The 17,484-nt window shown below is 46.4% G+C and overlaps 1 protein-coding gene across 6 annotated transcripts in view; it reads left to right on the top strand.

The window, feature by feature from the left end:
- LOC129840272 (nck-associated protein 5-like) overlaps positions 1-17,484 on the top strand; it is a 189,379-nt gene that overhangs the window by 63,636 nt on the left and 108,259 nt on the right. For 5 of the 6 annotated variants that reach the window (XM_055908029.1, XM_055908030.1, XM_055908028.1 and 2 more), the window contains one exon: positions 16,398-16,461. In XM_055908029.1, the coding sequence (XP_055764004.1) occupies positions 16,398-16,461 (64 nt within the window). Of the gene's footprint in view, positions 1-4,658; positions 5,142-16,397; positions 16,462-17,484 lie in introns of those variants that run through there. The other variant, XM_055908032.1, reaches the window with a different exon arrangement.

Raw genomic sequence — 17,484 nt, 5'->3', positions numbered from 1 at the left:
ACACACACACACACACACACACACACACACACGGGCTCGCTTTCAATTAAAGTGTCCCTCAGTCTGCGCCCAAAATGGAACTCGATAAAGACGTATTTAATATTATACTAAACTATGAACTGTTTTTGATGATCATAATGCTGCATTAGGGTCTTCAACTGAGATGCTGCAATTTCATGAAGGGAGGGATTATTGCCCAAATAAATGAGAGGGAATTCAGAAGGAAAATAAGTCCATTTTCTATGGATGAAATCCCATTTGAAAGCTAAACTGGTAAATGAGCACTCTGCTCTGGTGGCTATAATTCACCATCTAAGCATAATTCAGTACTAGTGAGTAGTGGTAATGTCCTGATCAGGCAAGGACACACACAAACAAATGAAGGACAGCTATGGGAATACAGTATGCATTTATTCCAAGTAGCTGAACGTTAGAAAACGATAAAGAGTTGCTTTCCACTACCTTTACACCCAAAGAGAAATACATCCAAACAAAGATATTTCTAAATGGACCGATAATCTATCAAAACCAACTGCCAGACCCCCCACTTCACTCAAATTTGGAGGGATAATTCCTCTCTAAAGATGATAAATAGTTTATTGATTAGCAGATGTCCTGACTAATGTCAATTCAGGAGGGGCTGCAGATGCGCGACTTGCCGGTCCTCATAGCCTAAGAGACGATCCTCCATAGATCTCCAGCAGTGTACCCATTCTCCCCTGCTCCCCACCCCACCTCCCTGCTACCCTGAGTCCCTGAGTCCTACAAGGTGTGGAGGGGTCACAGACAAACAAAGACGCACACCATCTGCTAAGGGTAAGGCCAGGTGAGACCAGCTTTGGCCACTTGGCTGATCAACGGACAGCATTCTACATAAAATGTTGACACAGATACTCAAAGGAAGGTCAATGGAGATTTAGTATGGAATGAAAAATACTTTCATTACATAAGATAAGACCACAAGTAATCCCAACCATACACGCAGACACATGGACAGAGTGCAAGAAGGAGGAGATGAAGGGAAAAAGGGGGAATTGGCAGAAAGAGGGAATAAAAACTAATCTGCATTGTTTTAATCCAAGGCCAAGGAAGATTATATATTTCTGTTCCCTCGACGCAGCAGCTTTTCAGACAGGGCACGTGACCTTCCACCCGGCCAGTCATGCTTTTTAGTGTCCTAAAGCAGCATCCATATGTCCTCATCCAAATCACGCCTGCTCCCATTCAATAGCTCACTGTCTAAACAGAGAGAAAGCAGTCACTCACTTCACTTTCACCACGTTCCCTCTCTATTTGCATGTAGAAATAGATGTACATGACATAGATTCAATATTGTTGTTTGGCCAAATACATCTACTGTGAATCCATCTTTTGGCCAATAATTTCCACATAAAATCAACCTATATCTGATACGATAAGAGAGAACCAGATATAACCGTAACAACCACAAGGAAAGCTTACATGATGCATCATGACATGTCTTGTTTTGTTTGGAGCTTTTTAATCTGATGCTGACACAGGGCTGTGGAGCTGTTGTTTGTGTTTGTCATGGACGTCATCAGAGTTGAGGAGCAACGGTAGGCTCCTTAAGAGTACATCTTGGGCTACCTACCCCCATTCGCTTGAGTAGCACAGTCAGGCTAGGAAGGGTGTAACAGACAAACCTGCACCCCCAACATATCACGCCAACCCATTCCCTTGCTTAATGGAACATGACAGAGGCACATTATCACAGTTCGCCCTCATCATGTTACACATTCAATCTGGCCCCCAACAAAATGTTAAATGGCTGTTCCAGTTTGCAGTTTTCCAAAGTGGACGATCACAGCTCAGAAGATTTGCATAGTCATACTGCTGTCCCGAGCGGTGGTTGAGAGCAGTGTAGTCCGAGCGGGATAGCCTGTGTGTGGTTTGGGTAAATAAACGTCGATGTCTACACTATGGCATTCCCACCGCTCGTCTCAACATGCAAACAGCCCAAGGGGGTGGTCTGTTGACAACTAAAAATATGCTATAAACACTTCTGAGGTAGCTTCAAAAGGGTATTTAGACTTTAGCGTACCTCATTTAGTGTTCAGACATTCAGACATTCAGACGTATAGAAATGCTTGGAAGTTGTGTATGTCTGAGCCAATAAGAGGCCCTGAAGATTAAGGGGGTGAAGACACACACACACACACACACACACACACACACACACACACACACACACACACACACACACACACACACACACACACACACACACACACACACACACACACACACACACACACACACACACACACACACACCATTGCATTTTATCCCATGATTATCTCCCCCTGATTAGCGAGTTTCTGGGGGGGAACACATACCTTGACGACGACGGCGGCCGAAACTGGTCACGTAATGCGCTCAACTAAGTGACGTCATCAACCTCCTCTGTCCTCCTTCTGCTCTCCCCCTTAATAAACCCTCCCAGATTAATGTCATTAATGTCTGATGGCTGGGAGATTGTGGTCGCTTTTTACCAAGGAGGAGAGGAGGAGAGCCCCCATCAACTCCCATTCCCACCCACCACCTCTTATCAACCCTGTCTCCCCCTCCCCTTCCTCTCCCAGCAGTACCACCATCCACCACCCACCCCCCACCTTTCAGTGGAATGCTAGCCCGTTGGTGATGGTTAACGGGGGGATGGTTGTAGTAGTGGTGGTGGTGGTGGTGGTAGTGGAACCAGTCAGGTTGTGTGTGTGGGGTATGTTGGCACCCATGTGTTTCTAAACATTGGAATCTGTCACTGACACCACTGGCAGTGGAGTAAGCAGGGCCTCCTAATGAGTTGAGAAGATCGCTCACCACGCACACACACACACACACACGTACGCTCACGCACACGCGCACGCGCACACACACGCACACACACACGTACACACACACGCACGCACGCACACACACACACACACACACACACACACACACACACACACACACACACACACACACACACACACACACACACACACACACACACACACACACACACACACACACACACACACACACACACACACACACACACACACACACACACACACTAACTCACCCCTGGACATGTTGGTACTCTTCTAATACAATGTCCATGTGGTGGAAGTCCAAACAAACAGAGCTTCCTGTTTCGGGGGATCGGATTCTGCTATGAATGACTTGGCTTGGTCTGCTGGTTTCTGTCTCACTACAGACAAGCTGTGTTTCTGTGTGTCCATTTTGGATCCCGTTGTAGACATGGCCATCGCTCAATGTTTGGGGGCATGCAGTTTATTGAATTAACGTGGGGCGACTCCTCAATATTTCTTGATTATGTATCCGTTCCTGTTGACTTCTGAGTCCATTTATCTTTTTTTATCCAAACAGAACAATGGGACCAAATTGATGACCACCTGCTCTAGAAATCAAATTAGACCCTCACCACATATTCAGATTGTGTGTGTGTGTGTGTGTGTGTGTGTGTGTGTGTGTGTGTGTGTGTGTGTGTGTGTGTGTGTGTGTGTCAGTGTGTCAGTGTGTATGACACATCTGCAACTTATGATAAATGCAATAAAGCTTGATGCATGACACTTCGGTCATATTCAGTATAATTAGCCGTCGTCAATCTTCCCTGTTATTATGATGAATAGGTTTCTCACTGTCAATTTTACGGGACACAACGATCCAGTAATGAAAATGTGTGGTCTCGACACACCAAGATTTTACAATCACTACACAAACTTTCCAGCTGATGTTGCGTCCTCTAACCGGTTCAAATGTTGTCTTTCAGATCCTGCATATTCTCACTGCAATGTGCACGTTTCTAGTTTTAGCCCCATCTAATTAACTCCTAACTTTCTCTGACCCAAAATGCGGTGGTATGTGCATGTTTATTTTTCACCCAACTACAACTTTCACTTGTCATACATTTAGCTAGGAGGCATCCGCTTCTGTCCCCTTTGGTTGTGCTGCTACTAATTGCTCATGTGTTTAGAGTAATTGTTCATTTAGCGACATTAGCGACTTGTGAATGTTGGGCAAAGGGACCGTGATTGGCTAGGCTGGGAGTAGCTCTTCCTTTCTCTTCCTCTTTATTTTAACAAGGACTGCTTTCGCCTGCCGGGACCCTTTCAATTTCCCTTTCACCCCTCCAGTGTCTGCCCCCTTTTCATAGTGGAGGGGGGAGACAATGGAGAGGGGTCCCCTCCCCCTTCCTCTCCACTTCTCCCCCATTTCTCCCCCCTCTACCCTCGTAGGCGTCCTGATCGAGAGGCTCGGGGCTTTGGTTTGTCACAGCCATTCAGCTGAGACTGATTGTGATTGCGGCAGATGGGCTGGAGTTTGTCCCAGGCAGCCAGGCCTCCCTCTCTCTCTCTCTCTCTCTCTCTCTGAAAAGAGCTCAGTCAGAAACATCTCAAGCCGATCTCCACTCACGTCCCTGAACCCCCCCTCCCCCTCCCCCTCCCCCCTCACTGCTGTCACCCACCCCTTCCCCATCTCTCCTCACCCCCATTCATCTCCCTTCATCTCCCCAGAGGAAAGTGCCACCTTCAGAGCCAGCAGCCATCTCACCCCTCCCTACCCCCCCCACCCCCCCAACACATGTTAAACGTCCTGTAGCTTGAGCAGGAGAAAAGCGCTGAGGCACAGAAAGAGGAGGGACCTCAAGAGTGAGACAGAGAGAGAAAGAGAGAGAGAGAGACTGTGTGAGAGCGGCAGAGTATGTAACGCGAGTGGGAGCGAGAGAGGAGCAGAGAGGGAGAGAGACAGAGGAGAAAGTGAGAAACGGCGTTGAGGCAGCAGTGTGCATGTTGTCAGAGAGAGAGAGAACGAGAGAGGCAGAGTGATAGAAACACACACAGTGTGTGAGAGTGAGGACAGGCAGAGATTGTGTGTAGAGCAAGTCAGAGAGAGAGAAAGAGGGAGTGCAATAGAAAGAGAGAGGCTCAGAGAGAGAGAGGGTGATTGCTGTTCTGCGCAGTTGTCACACCGAGCAGAGGGCTGCATTGTGGATGTAAACTTTATCGTGGGTGGGATCAGTGGCTTGCAGCAGCTGCTGTGCAGTGCAGCGTGCAGCAGGATTACCATGTGTGTCAGCTGAAGACAGAACACCAGGATGCATCACCTCAGGCATGGTAAGGAGAACACCTAGACGCTCATAACACCACCACTCTTTTCCCTTTAAGACAGGAGATGTCCCTTTAAGGGTGGAGATGTCCCTTTAAGAGTGGAGATGTCCCTTTAAGAGTGGAGATGTCCCTTTAAGGGTGGAGATGTCCCTTTAAGAGTGGAGATGTCCCTTTAAGGGTGGAGATGTCCCTTTAAGAGTGGAGATGTCCCTTTAAGGGTGGAGATGTCCCTTTAAGGGTGGAGATGTCCCTTTAAGAGTGGAGATGTCCCTTTAAGAGTGGAGATGTCCCTTTAAGAGTGGAGATGTCCCTTTAAGAGTGGAGATGTCCCTTTAAGAGTGGAGATGTCCCTTTAAGAGTGGATATGTCCCTTTAAGAGTGGAGATGTCCCTTTAAGACAGGAAATGTCCCTTTAAGACATGGGCCTTCAGCAGTATGTTTTCTCTGATTTTGTGGACTGGGGGCATCAAGCTTCTGTATCAGGTGCATAGGCTTCTACACGACCAATAATCGTAGGTTATTATGTTGGGCTTAAAGGTGTTGTGTTTTCTTTCTGTTGTCATTTCATGCTGCCGTGAATTTCAGCCAGATGTGTCCTTTAAATGGCAAGGAGCGTCAAAGTTAAATGCAGTGTACTTGCTCCCTTGTTGCGTACGTGTCGTTGATTGTAGTGTTATCATAGTAGACCGGTTGTGCCTCTTTAAATCGTGGTCAGCTTGCTGTGAGCTGTGTTTGTCCAACTGGTTCCGATGAGCGTGTAGCCTAGCGTTAGCTCCATTTCTTATTTCGGGAATGAGGCTACTTACAGGAGATGATCCTGATTTGCAGGATCCCTTTATTAGCCAGTGCAGCGAAAAGGAAAGCAATTGTGTGCCCTGTTGCTAGTGGCAACGGCACGGGGGCCGGCCCTGTAAGCGGCTTTAAGTCTGATTGATTGATAACGGAGGGAATATGTGCCCAATCGTTCAAGGAGAGGTACAACAAGTTAGTCTGGGAGGTGTGTGTGTGTGTGTTTTGGAATGTATTTCGTCCCCTCTTAGTCATATTAAAGATTCATATGTTTCCCCCAGCAGTGAGTCTAATCCTGCCATAGAAACAGCAATGGTGGGGTATGGATTGTGCTCCCTTGCTGGGACTGTGTGTGTGCACATCATTACTGCTTGGGTGCCCCTGGCTCTCCCCCAGTGTGTGTGTGTGTGTGTGTGTGTGTGTGTGTGTGTGTGTGTGTGTGTGTGTGTGTGTGTGTGTGTGTGTGTGTGTGTGTGTGTGTGTGTGTGTGTGTGTGTGTGTGTGTGTGCCTGCGTTGTGGATGGATGTTGCCAGCTCTATTGTACAGCTGTGGGGCTCCCGTAGACCACTACCCCTGTTCCTCCATGACTGGTGAGGGGAGAGCTAGCTAGCTACATAAGCCATCCCCACAGCAGTCACCGTATACGGGAGGACTGTACTGCATGCACACCCTTATCAACAGAAGCCTTAGCTGTCACTCAAACACCACTGACTTGAGCGACGGCTCCTATTTCTGTCTCGGTGATTATCGGAGTAAACAACGAGGCGACAGAAACACATCAACATGACAACACAGGACCTTAGGAGATGACAACATGTTTGTTGGTTTATTTTCTCCTTGTCAAACTGTGTTATTCTGTTTCAAACAAACACACTTGCGTTTCGGTTAGACTATGTCACAGCGTTGCCGTTTTACTCTGTTAATCTTTAACAACAGATTTTTTAATCACAAGGGAGGCTATGATTGCCTATCATGATTCACTATAATGCTATATGGTTCAGGGTAAGTTGCCCCCAAGGCAGTACAACAGTTAAGGTACAGGCTGAGATGCCTCCAAGGTAGTGATACTTTACAGGCAGCCTGGGCCAGCTTCTGGCCAAGTGAAAGTGTTCACACTGGGCAGATGCGTTGCTGGTGCTGTCCAGTTTGAGGCCAGCGGCCTCTGAAACCTACCTGGGGATTAGTTTAAGAGGATTGCGAAGTGGAGAGATGTGATTTGATGGAATTAAAAGCATCATGCTGCATGTGTCCCCGCGATGGATGAATGAAAACATTTTCTGAGTGACATTATCTTTCTTCCTCCCATTCTACTCCCGTACAGCGTTTGATGCTAATGTATGTCATTAACTGTACTGTGTGACCTACGGTATATGGAGCCAGTTTAAAGTGTGTTGTTGTGTGACAAATGTATTGTGGATTCACTGGATTGGTTGTGTAAATGTCCTATTTGTTATAATCCCACTAAGAGTATACTTTCAGGTGAAACCATATGAATGTTGAACGTTGATCTTTTAGTGGAAGTACTGTAGAAGTTGTCTGGCTAGTCCAACCAGTGGTGTGGTGGCACAACATATTATCCTCTCACAATGTCCTGCCAACCACTTTGCATGTAATCCAAATGTCTACATGGACAGTCAGATTGTTGACAGACAAGCCGCTGCCAGTAAGCATACAGGGATCACAATCGGTTACTGCCATCCCCTCATCAAACATGATGATTTACTGCCCTCTCTGCAACCGGTTACTGCCCTCTCTCTCCCTCTCTCTCCCTCTCTTCCATCTCCTCCCCCTCTCTCCCCTCCTTCCCCTCTTCCATTCATCGACCCAGCTAGCATATTGGGTTCAGGTCAAAATGAATTACTGAGGAATGTTCTCCTGTTCAATGGCCAGCCCCAGTGTGTCCCAGCATGGGAGCATTTCCACCTCATTTGCAGCCAGACTCGTTTCATTTGGGAAGAGGACCCAATTCCCCAGAGGCCAGTCTATCTCCTGCTCTGTGCTGTCCAGCACTGGGGTTGGACACTCGCACACATGCAAACACACTCTTAAATGAGCATGAACAAGACCGCACGCACACACACACACACGCGCACGCAAACACACACACACAGTGGGGAGACCCAGAGGCGCCCATAAAGCAGTAATGGTGTGTGAGGCCTGAGTGTGAGGCCTGAGTTCCTCTCTCCTCTCTAACCCCTGGCTCTGTTTAGACAGTCTCTACTGCTGCTGACGATCACTCGCATCAATTAAGAGCAGCAGTGAATGCATTCCTCCCATAGTCCCGCTACACATTTATCAAGCTAAGAACAGCACGTGGGAAACTCTAAAAACAGCAGAGGTCTTTGGAGGGCTTTCCGACATGGGACAAGCCAGTATGAGCCTGTTTCGGTCTAAGTCTGTCTAAGTTGCCCTGTTGAAAATGGGGCAAGGCAAATGCCTTGTCTCTGATGGATAGCTCAGTCATTTTGAGATTAGCAAGATTTCAGTTTGGCAGCTGTGTAGGCTATATGAATGTATTTGTTCTATAGCTGCAATGACTCGGCTTGTTTTCAATTGCCAACGTAGTTTCAAATGTGAAAGACATATTTCAAATGTCAAAGACTGTTAAATCCTTGTCATGTTGTGGCTAACTGCCTTCTGAATCTACTGTCCCACTCTAAAGCAACATTAAAAGTTAATACCCCAACACCATTTATAGGCAATAAAAGGGTTTTATGTGGTAACTGTCAATGGATGGTGTTGGTGGAATCTGATTACTCCTTTGCCTTTAGAGACAAAGTACAGTATTACCCTGTTAAATTATGCCATTAAAACGCCATCTTGTGGTTTAAAACGGCTGGGTTCGCTCTACGGGAGTTCTCCAAGGTGAAAATGTTAGCAGGACATTATTCCAGTCGCTAACTGCTGAATTGCAAAGTTTGCCAATCAGGTTTGGCCCACAAAATAAAGCCATGGATTATTTTTCTCATCAGAGTCTTTATGCAATGACAGATTCTTGGAACACAGGCTTGTAGAACTCTGGTTGTTATGCCTCTTTAAATATAACCTTAATCTTTAATTGTGTTGGCATCTATCCCTTTGATACATGTGTCCACTAAGGATTAAGTTTAAGAGATAAAACCAGTGGACATAAAAGTTATTTGGAAACACCCCAGATTGGATTTAGTTTTAAGACTTTAAGACTAGTTTTAAGCAGTAGGCTTTCAGCAGTAACTGGGTCATAACTTTCACATGCAAACTATTTATGAGAAGATTGATGTGTCTGCCGTCATTTGAGAGTTTTTTTTTGCCACCAAAGCTTCATACTTTATCCCACAAAAAATGTGATGAGAAAAGCTACAATGTGAACGGTATACAATCCAACCAAGGTGCGTGGATGGAGAAAATGACAGGATATCTGACAAGCGCTCATCTCCTTTTGAAGAAAATGCTTTCTTTGTTAAAACCTGGAAACAGGTCATGATTATTAACCAAGGACAGGTGTCAAACCATTCTAGTAACATCTCTTGATTGATCTTTTCACACGTTTTAAAGATACCCTTTTCGGGAAACAAAACCATTTATGACGTTTGTTGGGAATGAACTGGAGCGTATTTATCAAGCCTCTCAGTTGGAGGACTGATGTAGGATCCAGTATCCCCTGTCAATGTCATCTTATTCATTGTGATATAAAATGCGTAACTGATCCTAAATCAGCACTTTGAGTTACATGGCTTCAGATTGAGGTTAACCCGAGCCCTGGGGAATATCAACACACTTCATCTCCCGTCTATCCCAATCGTAAATCACAGGATAATTGTGGGAGAAACAAGCAGACCTCATCCACTTGCCGTTTCTTTTCTTTTTCTTTGGCTCTGTGGGGTCAGAACTGGATTGGCTACTGGTACCTGGTGCTCTCTTAGAGACGTAGATGTAGGTGTGTATGTGTGTGTGTCCACATCGGTATGTGTGTGTCAGTGTGTGACATAGCTAACACGTTGTAATGGCCTCTCCAGGGAGACCAGGGACCCTTGAGAGAACGAGAGCCAGTGTTTACCCATACCTTTGTGTCTATTCTAGAGGAATGACTTGTTTGTCTGCTGCTGTAAAAGGGGACCGTGCTTGCGCTGCCTCTGAAACGATGGTCGATGGCTTCCCATTCACAACGAGTAAAAAGGGACCAGGGGTGGCCTTTAAAACTAGCCTGGATGAGTCAGCAGTAAACAGCCATAATGGGGTGTGGTGTGCGTGCGTGTCTGTGAGGCTTAAGAGTGAGTCCCCCCGTATTGAGAGGCAGTCAGTGCATTTTGAAGGGCCTACTGCAGAGCGCATGTAAAGCTTGTGATGGTTGTTGTCACGTGTTCGTCAGTGTGACATCAGCACTGGCTCCACGGGGAAAGGAATGGACAGATAAAGACAATTATAGGAGTGATACACACACGATTACATGTTGGAACATGAGTGACTACCTGAGTGACTGTGGTTTGATATAGATGGTAAAAATGCCCTATAGTGTGTATGCTTGTGTGCATGCATGCTGACGTGTGTGTATGTACACACAGTCACGTGCGCATTCGTGCACGTTTGCGTCTGGTTCCAACACTGAACACCTGCAGCGGTTTGTGACTGATGATTCACAATCTCCATTCATCGTGCCCGAGCCGACTGTCTGCATTCTGTCTGTGAACTGTCTTGTGAGGGTGGGGCATCGGAGGCCATTTCAGAGTACATCTGTTCTGTCGGAGTGTTTCGTTCCGTCTGAGGTGGAATGCGTCTGACTGTGGCTGATGTGGTTTAGAAACAATCGAGGTCAGCCGTGACATGCCCAATGAGAAAACGTTTAGAGAGACGGGGTGAGGTGTGGGGGGGCTCCTTGCTCGCTAGGAACGTTCTAAGCCATGTCAGGCACAAGGCTTCAGAGCTAAATTCTCCATAGCTGTCATTGGACAGATGATTAGTGGTTTGTGTGACTGTTACCTTGGGTTTTCTTAATTGTGTGGAAATAAATGTGTGATAAATGTGTTGTAATTTCAGAAGATAAGGCAATTGGCAAAGCGTATAATATGTGAACACCATTCCGTTTGAACTTTTCCTACTGTAAAATATGTCTCTGCCTCTGAAAAGGTTCATGGTTCGTTCACTGGCTGTTCTCTATCAAGGCTTTCCATAATTTGAAAAGTGTTAAAATGTCTTAAAAGATTGTGCCATTCTTATCCAAAACAACGCTTTTGTGTTCTTTGTGTGTTTCTAAAGAAAACTCATCATGTTTCATGTCTTCCATTATTGACACATGCGGTGTGGTAACACTCATTGGCCCTCTGACCTCCTCATTTCATGGGTGTGTGTGAGGTGATAACATATGGCTCCAGCCTCCCGCTGCTCTCCCGTGTAGCCCAGGTCTGGACAGGGTACTAGAGGTCAGACCCCCAGATGTGGGTGGTAGGTGTAGTAGCCTCTCTCTGCCTCTCAGTGCTAAGGGGGGACGTTTTCTAGTGACATAGCTGTAACTGCATAACATACATGTGTGTAGAACACTCTCCATCACACACAGGGGCATTAGCCATTATTGCTTTCTAACGGACGCTATAACTTAATAAGGGCCTGAACAAACTCATTGGCCTGATGCTCCATGGAGGGAAATATGGCATTGGAATCACTGAGAGGGTTGCATAACCGTGGGATAGACGGATTAAGGAAATGGCCAAAAAGAGAGCCAACCGGCAAGGTCTCTCCGAACACACACGGACGCATGTTTAGTCACACGTGCGCACACACACACCAGATTTGTTCATCTGCAGAGTTAAAACTCAGCGTGGAGCTAGCCAGCGCTAATACATAAATGCATGGGGACTCATCATCATCCAAACATTTATGCTTCCCATCCACTTCACTCTGTGTACATTTGCGGTTCACTCAGATTGAGATAATGTCATGGTTTAGATGTTCCGTTTGCTTATGTAAGCCTTGTATTAACACTATTGGAGGGCTATTTTATTCAGGCATCCTTTTCCCAGAGTAGTGTGTTTAGAGTATAGACTGTGAGAGCTGATGTTGCTGTAGAACAGTTTTCATTATTATGTAGTGGATGGTGAGGTCGATTTCCTGTTTTAGCCAAATTAGACTATTTGTAGCGTACATCCATGGACAATGTCTTATTGTCACAGCAGTGAAATATGTTGTTTTACAGGGTCAGCCATGGTAGTACGGCATCCCTGCAGGGAATTAGGGTTAAGTGCCTTGCTCAAGGGCACATTGACAGGTTTCCACCTTGTCTGCTCGGGTATTTGAATCTTTCGGTTACTGGCCCAGTGCTCTAAACGCTAGGCTACCTGCCACAGTATGTCATTTTCTCATTGCCACAACGCTACTGCATATGTAACAATGGTTTTGTTAGGACAGAGGTAGGTTTGGCTTGCCAGTGTATGAATGTGTAGTTTGGTATACAGAGTAACCCTAAGCATTATGAGTAAGGATAACTTTTTTCCTTGTATATTCACGTCTTTCCTCATCAGGCAAACTTAGAATGACAAAACAGACTTAAACCAGACAACCTCACACAAGGGACAATGGTTGACAATGGAACAATAATAAGGATAAAAGAAAAAACGCAACAAAATGAGCTCTGCCTTCCACAATGCAGTTCAAAGCGTGTCTGGGGGGCGAACGTGTCAGCTCAGGTTGGCAAATAACATCTCCCGGAGAATGATTGATCCTCCCGCCCCTCGCCAGATCATGTCTTTGCACGCGGGTATGCTCCGACGCCAAAGCAGCCGCGCTCCTTTGTCTCCGCGTGACGACGAAAACAATCTGGAGATGGAGAAGATTGGTTAATGTGGGAGAATGTGGGAGAATGTATGGGGAAACAGGGCTGATTTGATCTGTGTTCATACACACACCTTTCCTCGCCTCGCCTCGCCTTGGCACATTCTAGGCTGTCATATGAAACTTAAAGAAAGGTGATGTTGTTGTGATGGTGCATGAATACCAACATCCCAATGAGGAAAAGACCAATACAGTATTGTGTGGGTGGGTGGACAACTGACAGCTGATCCTGACAGCTGATCCTGGATCAGAACTAGATGTGACAGATCTAGAAACATATGGACCCTGATTAATAAGGTTTCAGTATAGTTCTTGTCCAATACACTGCAGTAACCAATCAAATGTCGTTTTTTTGGCATAACGTTCATACTGTCAATACATATTGCCAAAAGTACCCCTTGCCCTATAGGGCGAGCGATGAGATGGAATGTGGGATATGAGATGGTTGGGGGGCCCTCCCTTGCCCCTGCCCTGCCCGTGGTGTCAGCCTGGGGGCAGAGCTTGGCCCTCCCTGGTCCTTGGCCCGTTGCCCTTCGCAGCAGCACCTTGTGCGAGGCGTGGGAAGCAGTGGGGCGTCCGCGGGGGTTGTTATGTGGTTGGGCCTGCTTCACTGAAGCGTGGAGCTAGTCAGCCTGTGTTCCTGCTCTCCACTGGATCAACTGCTTGTGGTGGATATATTGTGGGCAGACTGTGGGCACAGACTGGGCACTGGTGCGGGCAGTGCCAGGTGATTCCAGGTCACTGGGAACTGCTGGAGGCCAGCGAGGTGCCAACCCCGATCTGTCTGCCCGTCGCTGCCGTTGGAATGCACTCGCTCCCGAAGCCCCCTAACTGTGTTCAAAGAGCAGGGGGAAAACGCAGGGATGGAGGGTTTGGATGCAGCTGGGGTTTCAATTAAATATTGAGATGAAAAGGTTCACAAACACATGGTCAACTGTGGACAGCTAGCAGTCTGAGCATACAGCATGCTTCCTTTCCGCCTGTGTTCGATCAAACATGGGATCAGAGTATTGGAAAAAACATCTTGGCCATGTTCCAATTCCGTAGTACTATACCCTTTAATTAGAACACATGCCCAATACATTCTAGTAAGTGGTACTGCATGCTTGTGTGACATATTGGAAAACAGCCTTATTTATTTATAACCACCATCACAGCTCAAGGAGAATGAGTTCTGATATCTGGAATGTTTGTCATTATAGCTTTTAGGACTGACTCTCATTCTGTGTCTCTTTTGAGAGGTAGGTTTACACAGCTGGTCATGGACAGGCTAGCCTAGCCGTTCCCAGAGAAACAGATCAGCAGAATGGGCTAACTTGGTGGTGGTTGAAATGCAGATGCCACATGATGTCGGGATCAAATATGCCTAATGGGTTGTCTATTACTCCAGAGGTCTTTTTCCAGCCCTTACTTACATGATCCTATTCAAATACCACCCCTCCCCATTCTCAGGGCTGAAATTGGAGTCAAATGTTGCCATGTTGAGGTACTGTTTTGACTGCCTGTTAAAAATGTACCAATTACTGTAATTATGTTTTACACAGAATGTAAAATGGCTTTATTTTTGGCAATGATTTTCTCAACGGGCGCAGTTAGCTTAAGTTTCCTGCTCCCTGTAACATGTCTGTGAATAAGTGGCCTGAAACTTAACCCCTTACATGTCTAGCTCGCAGACCTGACAAAGGCTTTCTTAATAAACAACAGGTGTAGATTACCAGGGAAATGCTTTACTTCCCCACAATGCAGAGAGAGAAAAAATATGAGTAATAAAAAGATACCAACACAAGGAATAAATACACAATGAGTAACGATAACTTGGCTATATACACGGGGTACCAGTACCGAGTCCATGCGTAGCGGTACGAGGTAATTGAGGTAGATATGTATATGGGTAGGGGCAACAGGATAGATAATAAACAGTAGCAGCAGGGTATGTGATGAGTTGACAGCTAGGAAAACAGTGTAGACGTAGTGACGAGTTACAGAAGTTCAGGAGTTTCTCACAAGGTGACACAACACACGCACGCACGCACGCACGCACACACACACACACACACACACACACACACACACACACACACACACACACACACACACACACACACACACACACACACACACACACAGTAACTGGAATGGTTACTAATAGGACTGCGCAACTGGAGCGTGAGTGTGTTGCCATGTGTTTCAGGTGTAGCGTGTAGGATCACACGGGCACAGATTTCTCACAGCTCAGTTACGATACTGTGTGTGTGCGTGTTTGTTTGCGTGTGTGTGTGTGTTTTAATAGGGCAGGTCAACTTACACGCAGATTCACTGCATCAACTTCCGGTTGGATTCACCGCATCACCGTTTCTCAATCAGTCGGCGTGCCAAGACTTTGTCTCTCTTTCCCTTTCCTCACACACAGCAGTTGGATGACAGACAAACCAGAACTTTCTTATTTAGCGCTGGCGAGTATTGTCCTACAAACTAATTCAGTGGGGACTTCACCATCCATATTCATCCACTATATCCATATTCATCTACTATAGCTACTACCTTGGTAGTCTTTTTAACACAGGACTTTCCCCAGGTGAGTCAAAGAAGAAACTCATTGTTGGAGTCTCAGCGCAATTCCGATGTCGTGAAATTGCCCTATATCTAATACTAAGAGTTATTTTGTAGGCTAACAATGGTGGCTGGTGGGCAATGAAACCACAGCATTACAGTACCTCTTCTTGTTTCTTGCCTTTAGATATGTTGCTAAATGGAAGGTATGCCTGGCCTAGAGGAGTTGTCTGTTGCTTCCAGACAGGAAGCTACGGTAATATGGAAAACTAAGCGTTGTTTTGTGGGGTAACAATATGATGGTGGCTGGCTGGCATTGAAACCGCAGCAGTACAATTCCTCTTGTCTGTAGCTTTCAAACATGTTACAGTATGTTGTTAATATGGAAGGCATGCCTGGCCGAGAGAACTGTTAGTCAGTCAGGCAGTGATACCTTGGGACAATCTCTAAAGAGGCCATCGTTATCAGTGCCAGTACATGAGCGCGCCACTTTCTCTCATTAGCAAAATGATTGAGCTCGCGTGAGATTGGGGGGGGGGGGTTGTCTGTGCTACAATTTTCATAGAAATAGAACGCTAGACACTGTATCTCTATGACTGAGTGGATGTTTATGGTTGTCAAAGTGGAATGCTTTTCATGCTTTTTGTGTGCTATTTTTATCAAGGCGTAGGCTAGTGTGTCTCTGTTTAGTGTCTAGTTGCTGCCCCCTATACCCTTCCTGTTTGTTGTTTGTTGACGTGTTGGTAAACCACAGTGCTGTTAGCTAGTTGTTTGGCAGAACACAGTGCGTGGAGCACTGACAGAGAGAGGTGACAAACCTGCCTGACTGTGTCCCAATGAAAAACGATCAGCTTTTCACTTGTCTCCTGTTCTCTCTCTCTCTCTCTCTTTTGTTCTCTCTCTCTTTCGCTCTCTTGCTCTCCCCTCCTCTCTCTCTCTTGCTCTCTCTCTCTCTCTTGCTCTCCCCTCCTCTCTCTCTCTCTCTCTCTTGCTCTCCCCTCCTCTCTCTCTCTCTCTCTCTTTCTCTCCCCTCCTCTCTCTCTCTCTCTCTCTCTCTCTCTCTCTCTCTCTCTCTCTCTCTCTCTCTCTCTCTCTCTCTCTCTCTCTCTCTCTTCGTTCAGGGAGAAACTGGCCGTGGCTCGCCTGCAGAGGGAAGTCGCACGAAGCAAAAGCGAAGGAACAATGGTACTGTTGATGCTCTGTCTTACACACAGAGACACCACACACACACACACACACACACACACACACACACACACACACACACACACACACACACACACACACACACACACACACACACACACACACACACACACACACACACACACATTAGCAGCCTTAAACCCACAGCCCACAGTTGTAGGCATGCCAGTCCTGCTCGGTCATCGACCAAGGTCACCGCACTGCTAACTTTCCTCAACCAAAAACATATATTTACGTTGGGTCTTGCAGCACTTTTCTGGGTGGCAATTCTAGGTCTTGCTCCCATCGCCATGATATTATCAACCCATATTATGGCCCATTAGTGCTGCAGATTTCAGGGATGACGTCAAATGTAGCGCTTAAACAAACACGCACACACAGACACACACATTGGTTGTAAAACAAGGGGAAAGCAGACCAGGGAGCCAGTCGTGCTGACGCAGAGGGTGTGAGGTAGGGTTCACAGAGAGGGGACTGACAGTGTGACAGAGCAGATACCAGCGGACCACGGTCTCTAGAGCGACAGCCAGGCCTTGGACTCAGCTGTTTAGATCCGCAGTAAATTCACTACAGCCCCAAATAGCTTCATAAAAGAGCGCTATGGCAGCAATCCTAAAGCAGACTTGAGATTTACATACTCTAGGATCGCCATATCTACAATGCTTTTTCGTGGTGGTAGTGGTCTCGAGTTCCAGCGTTCTAGAAGTCCGCCTGAAAATACCGAGTTAACAGCCTGGGCTCGTAACACTAAAATACAGTAGAACAGACATGGATATGAACAATACTATATACTGTATAGAGTGGCTAGCATACGCATCATGACAATGGCCGCATACTGCACATAGCCTTCTTTGTATAGATGGTCCTGTATGGCTCAGCTGGTAGAGCATGGTGCTTGCACTGCCAGGGTTGTGGGTTTGATTCCCACACGGGACCAGTATGAAAATGTATGCACTCACTGCTGTAAGTTGCTCTTGATAAGAACATCTGCTAAATGACGAT

The sequence above is a fragment of the Salvelinus fontinalis genome, chromosome 41, assembly GCF_029448725.1.
Source record: "Salvelinus fontinalis isolate EN_2023a chromosome 41, ASM2944872v1, whole genome shotgun sequence".
Taxonomy (NCBI): domain Eukaryota; kingdom Metazoa; phylum Chordata; class Actinopteri; order Salmoniformes; family Salmonidae; genus Salvelinus; species Salvelinus fontinalis.
The sequence above is the reverse complement of the archived record's forward strand: the minus strand, read 5'-3'. Positions and strand labels throughout refer to the sequence as shown.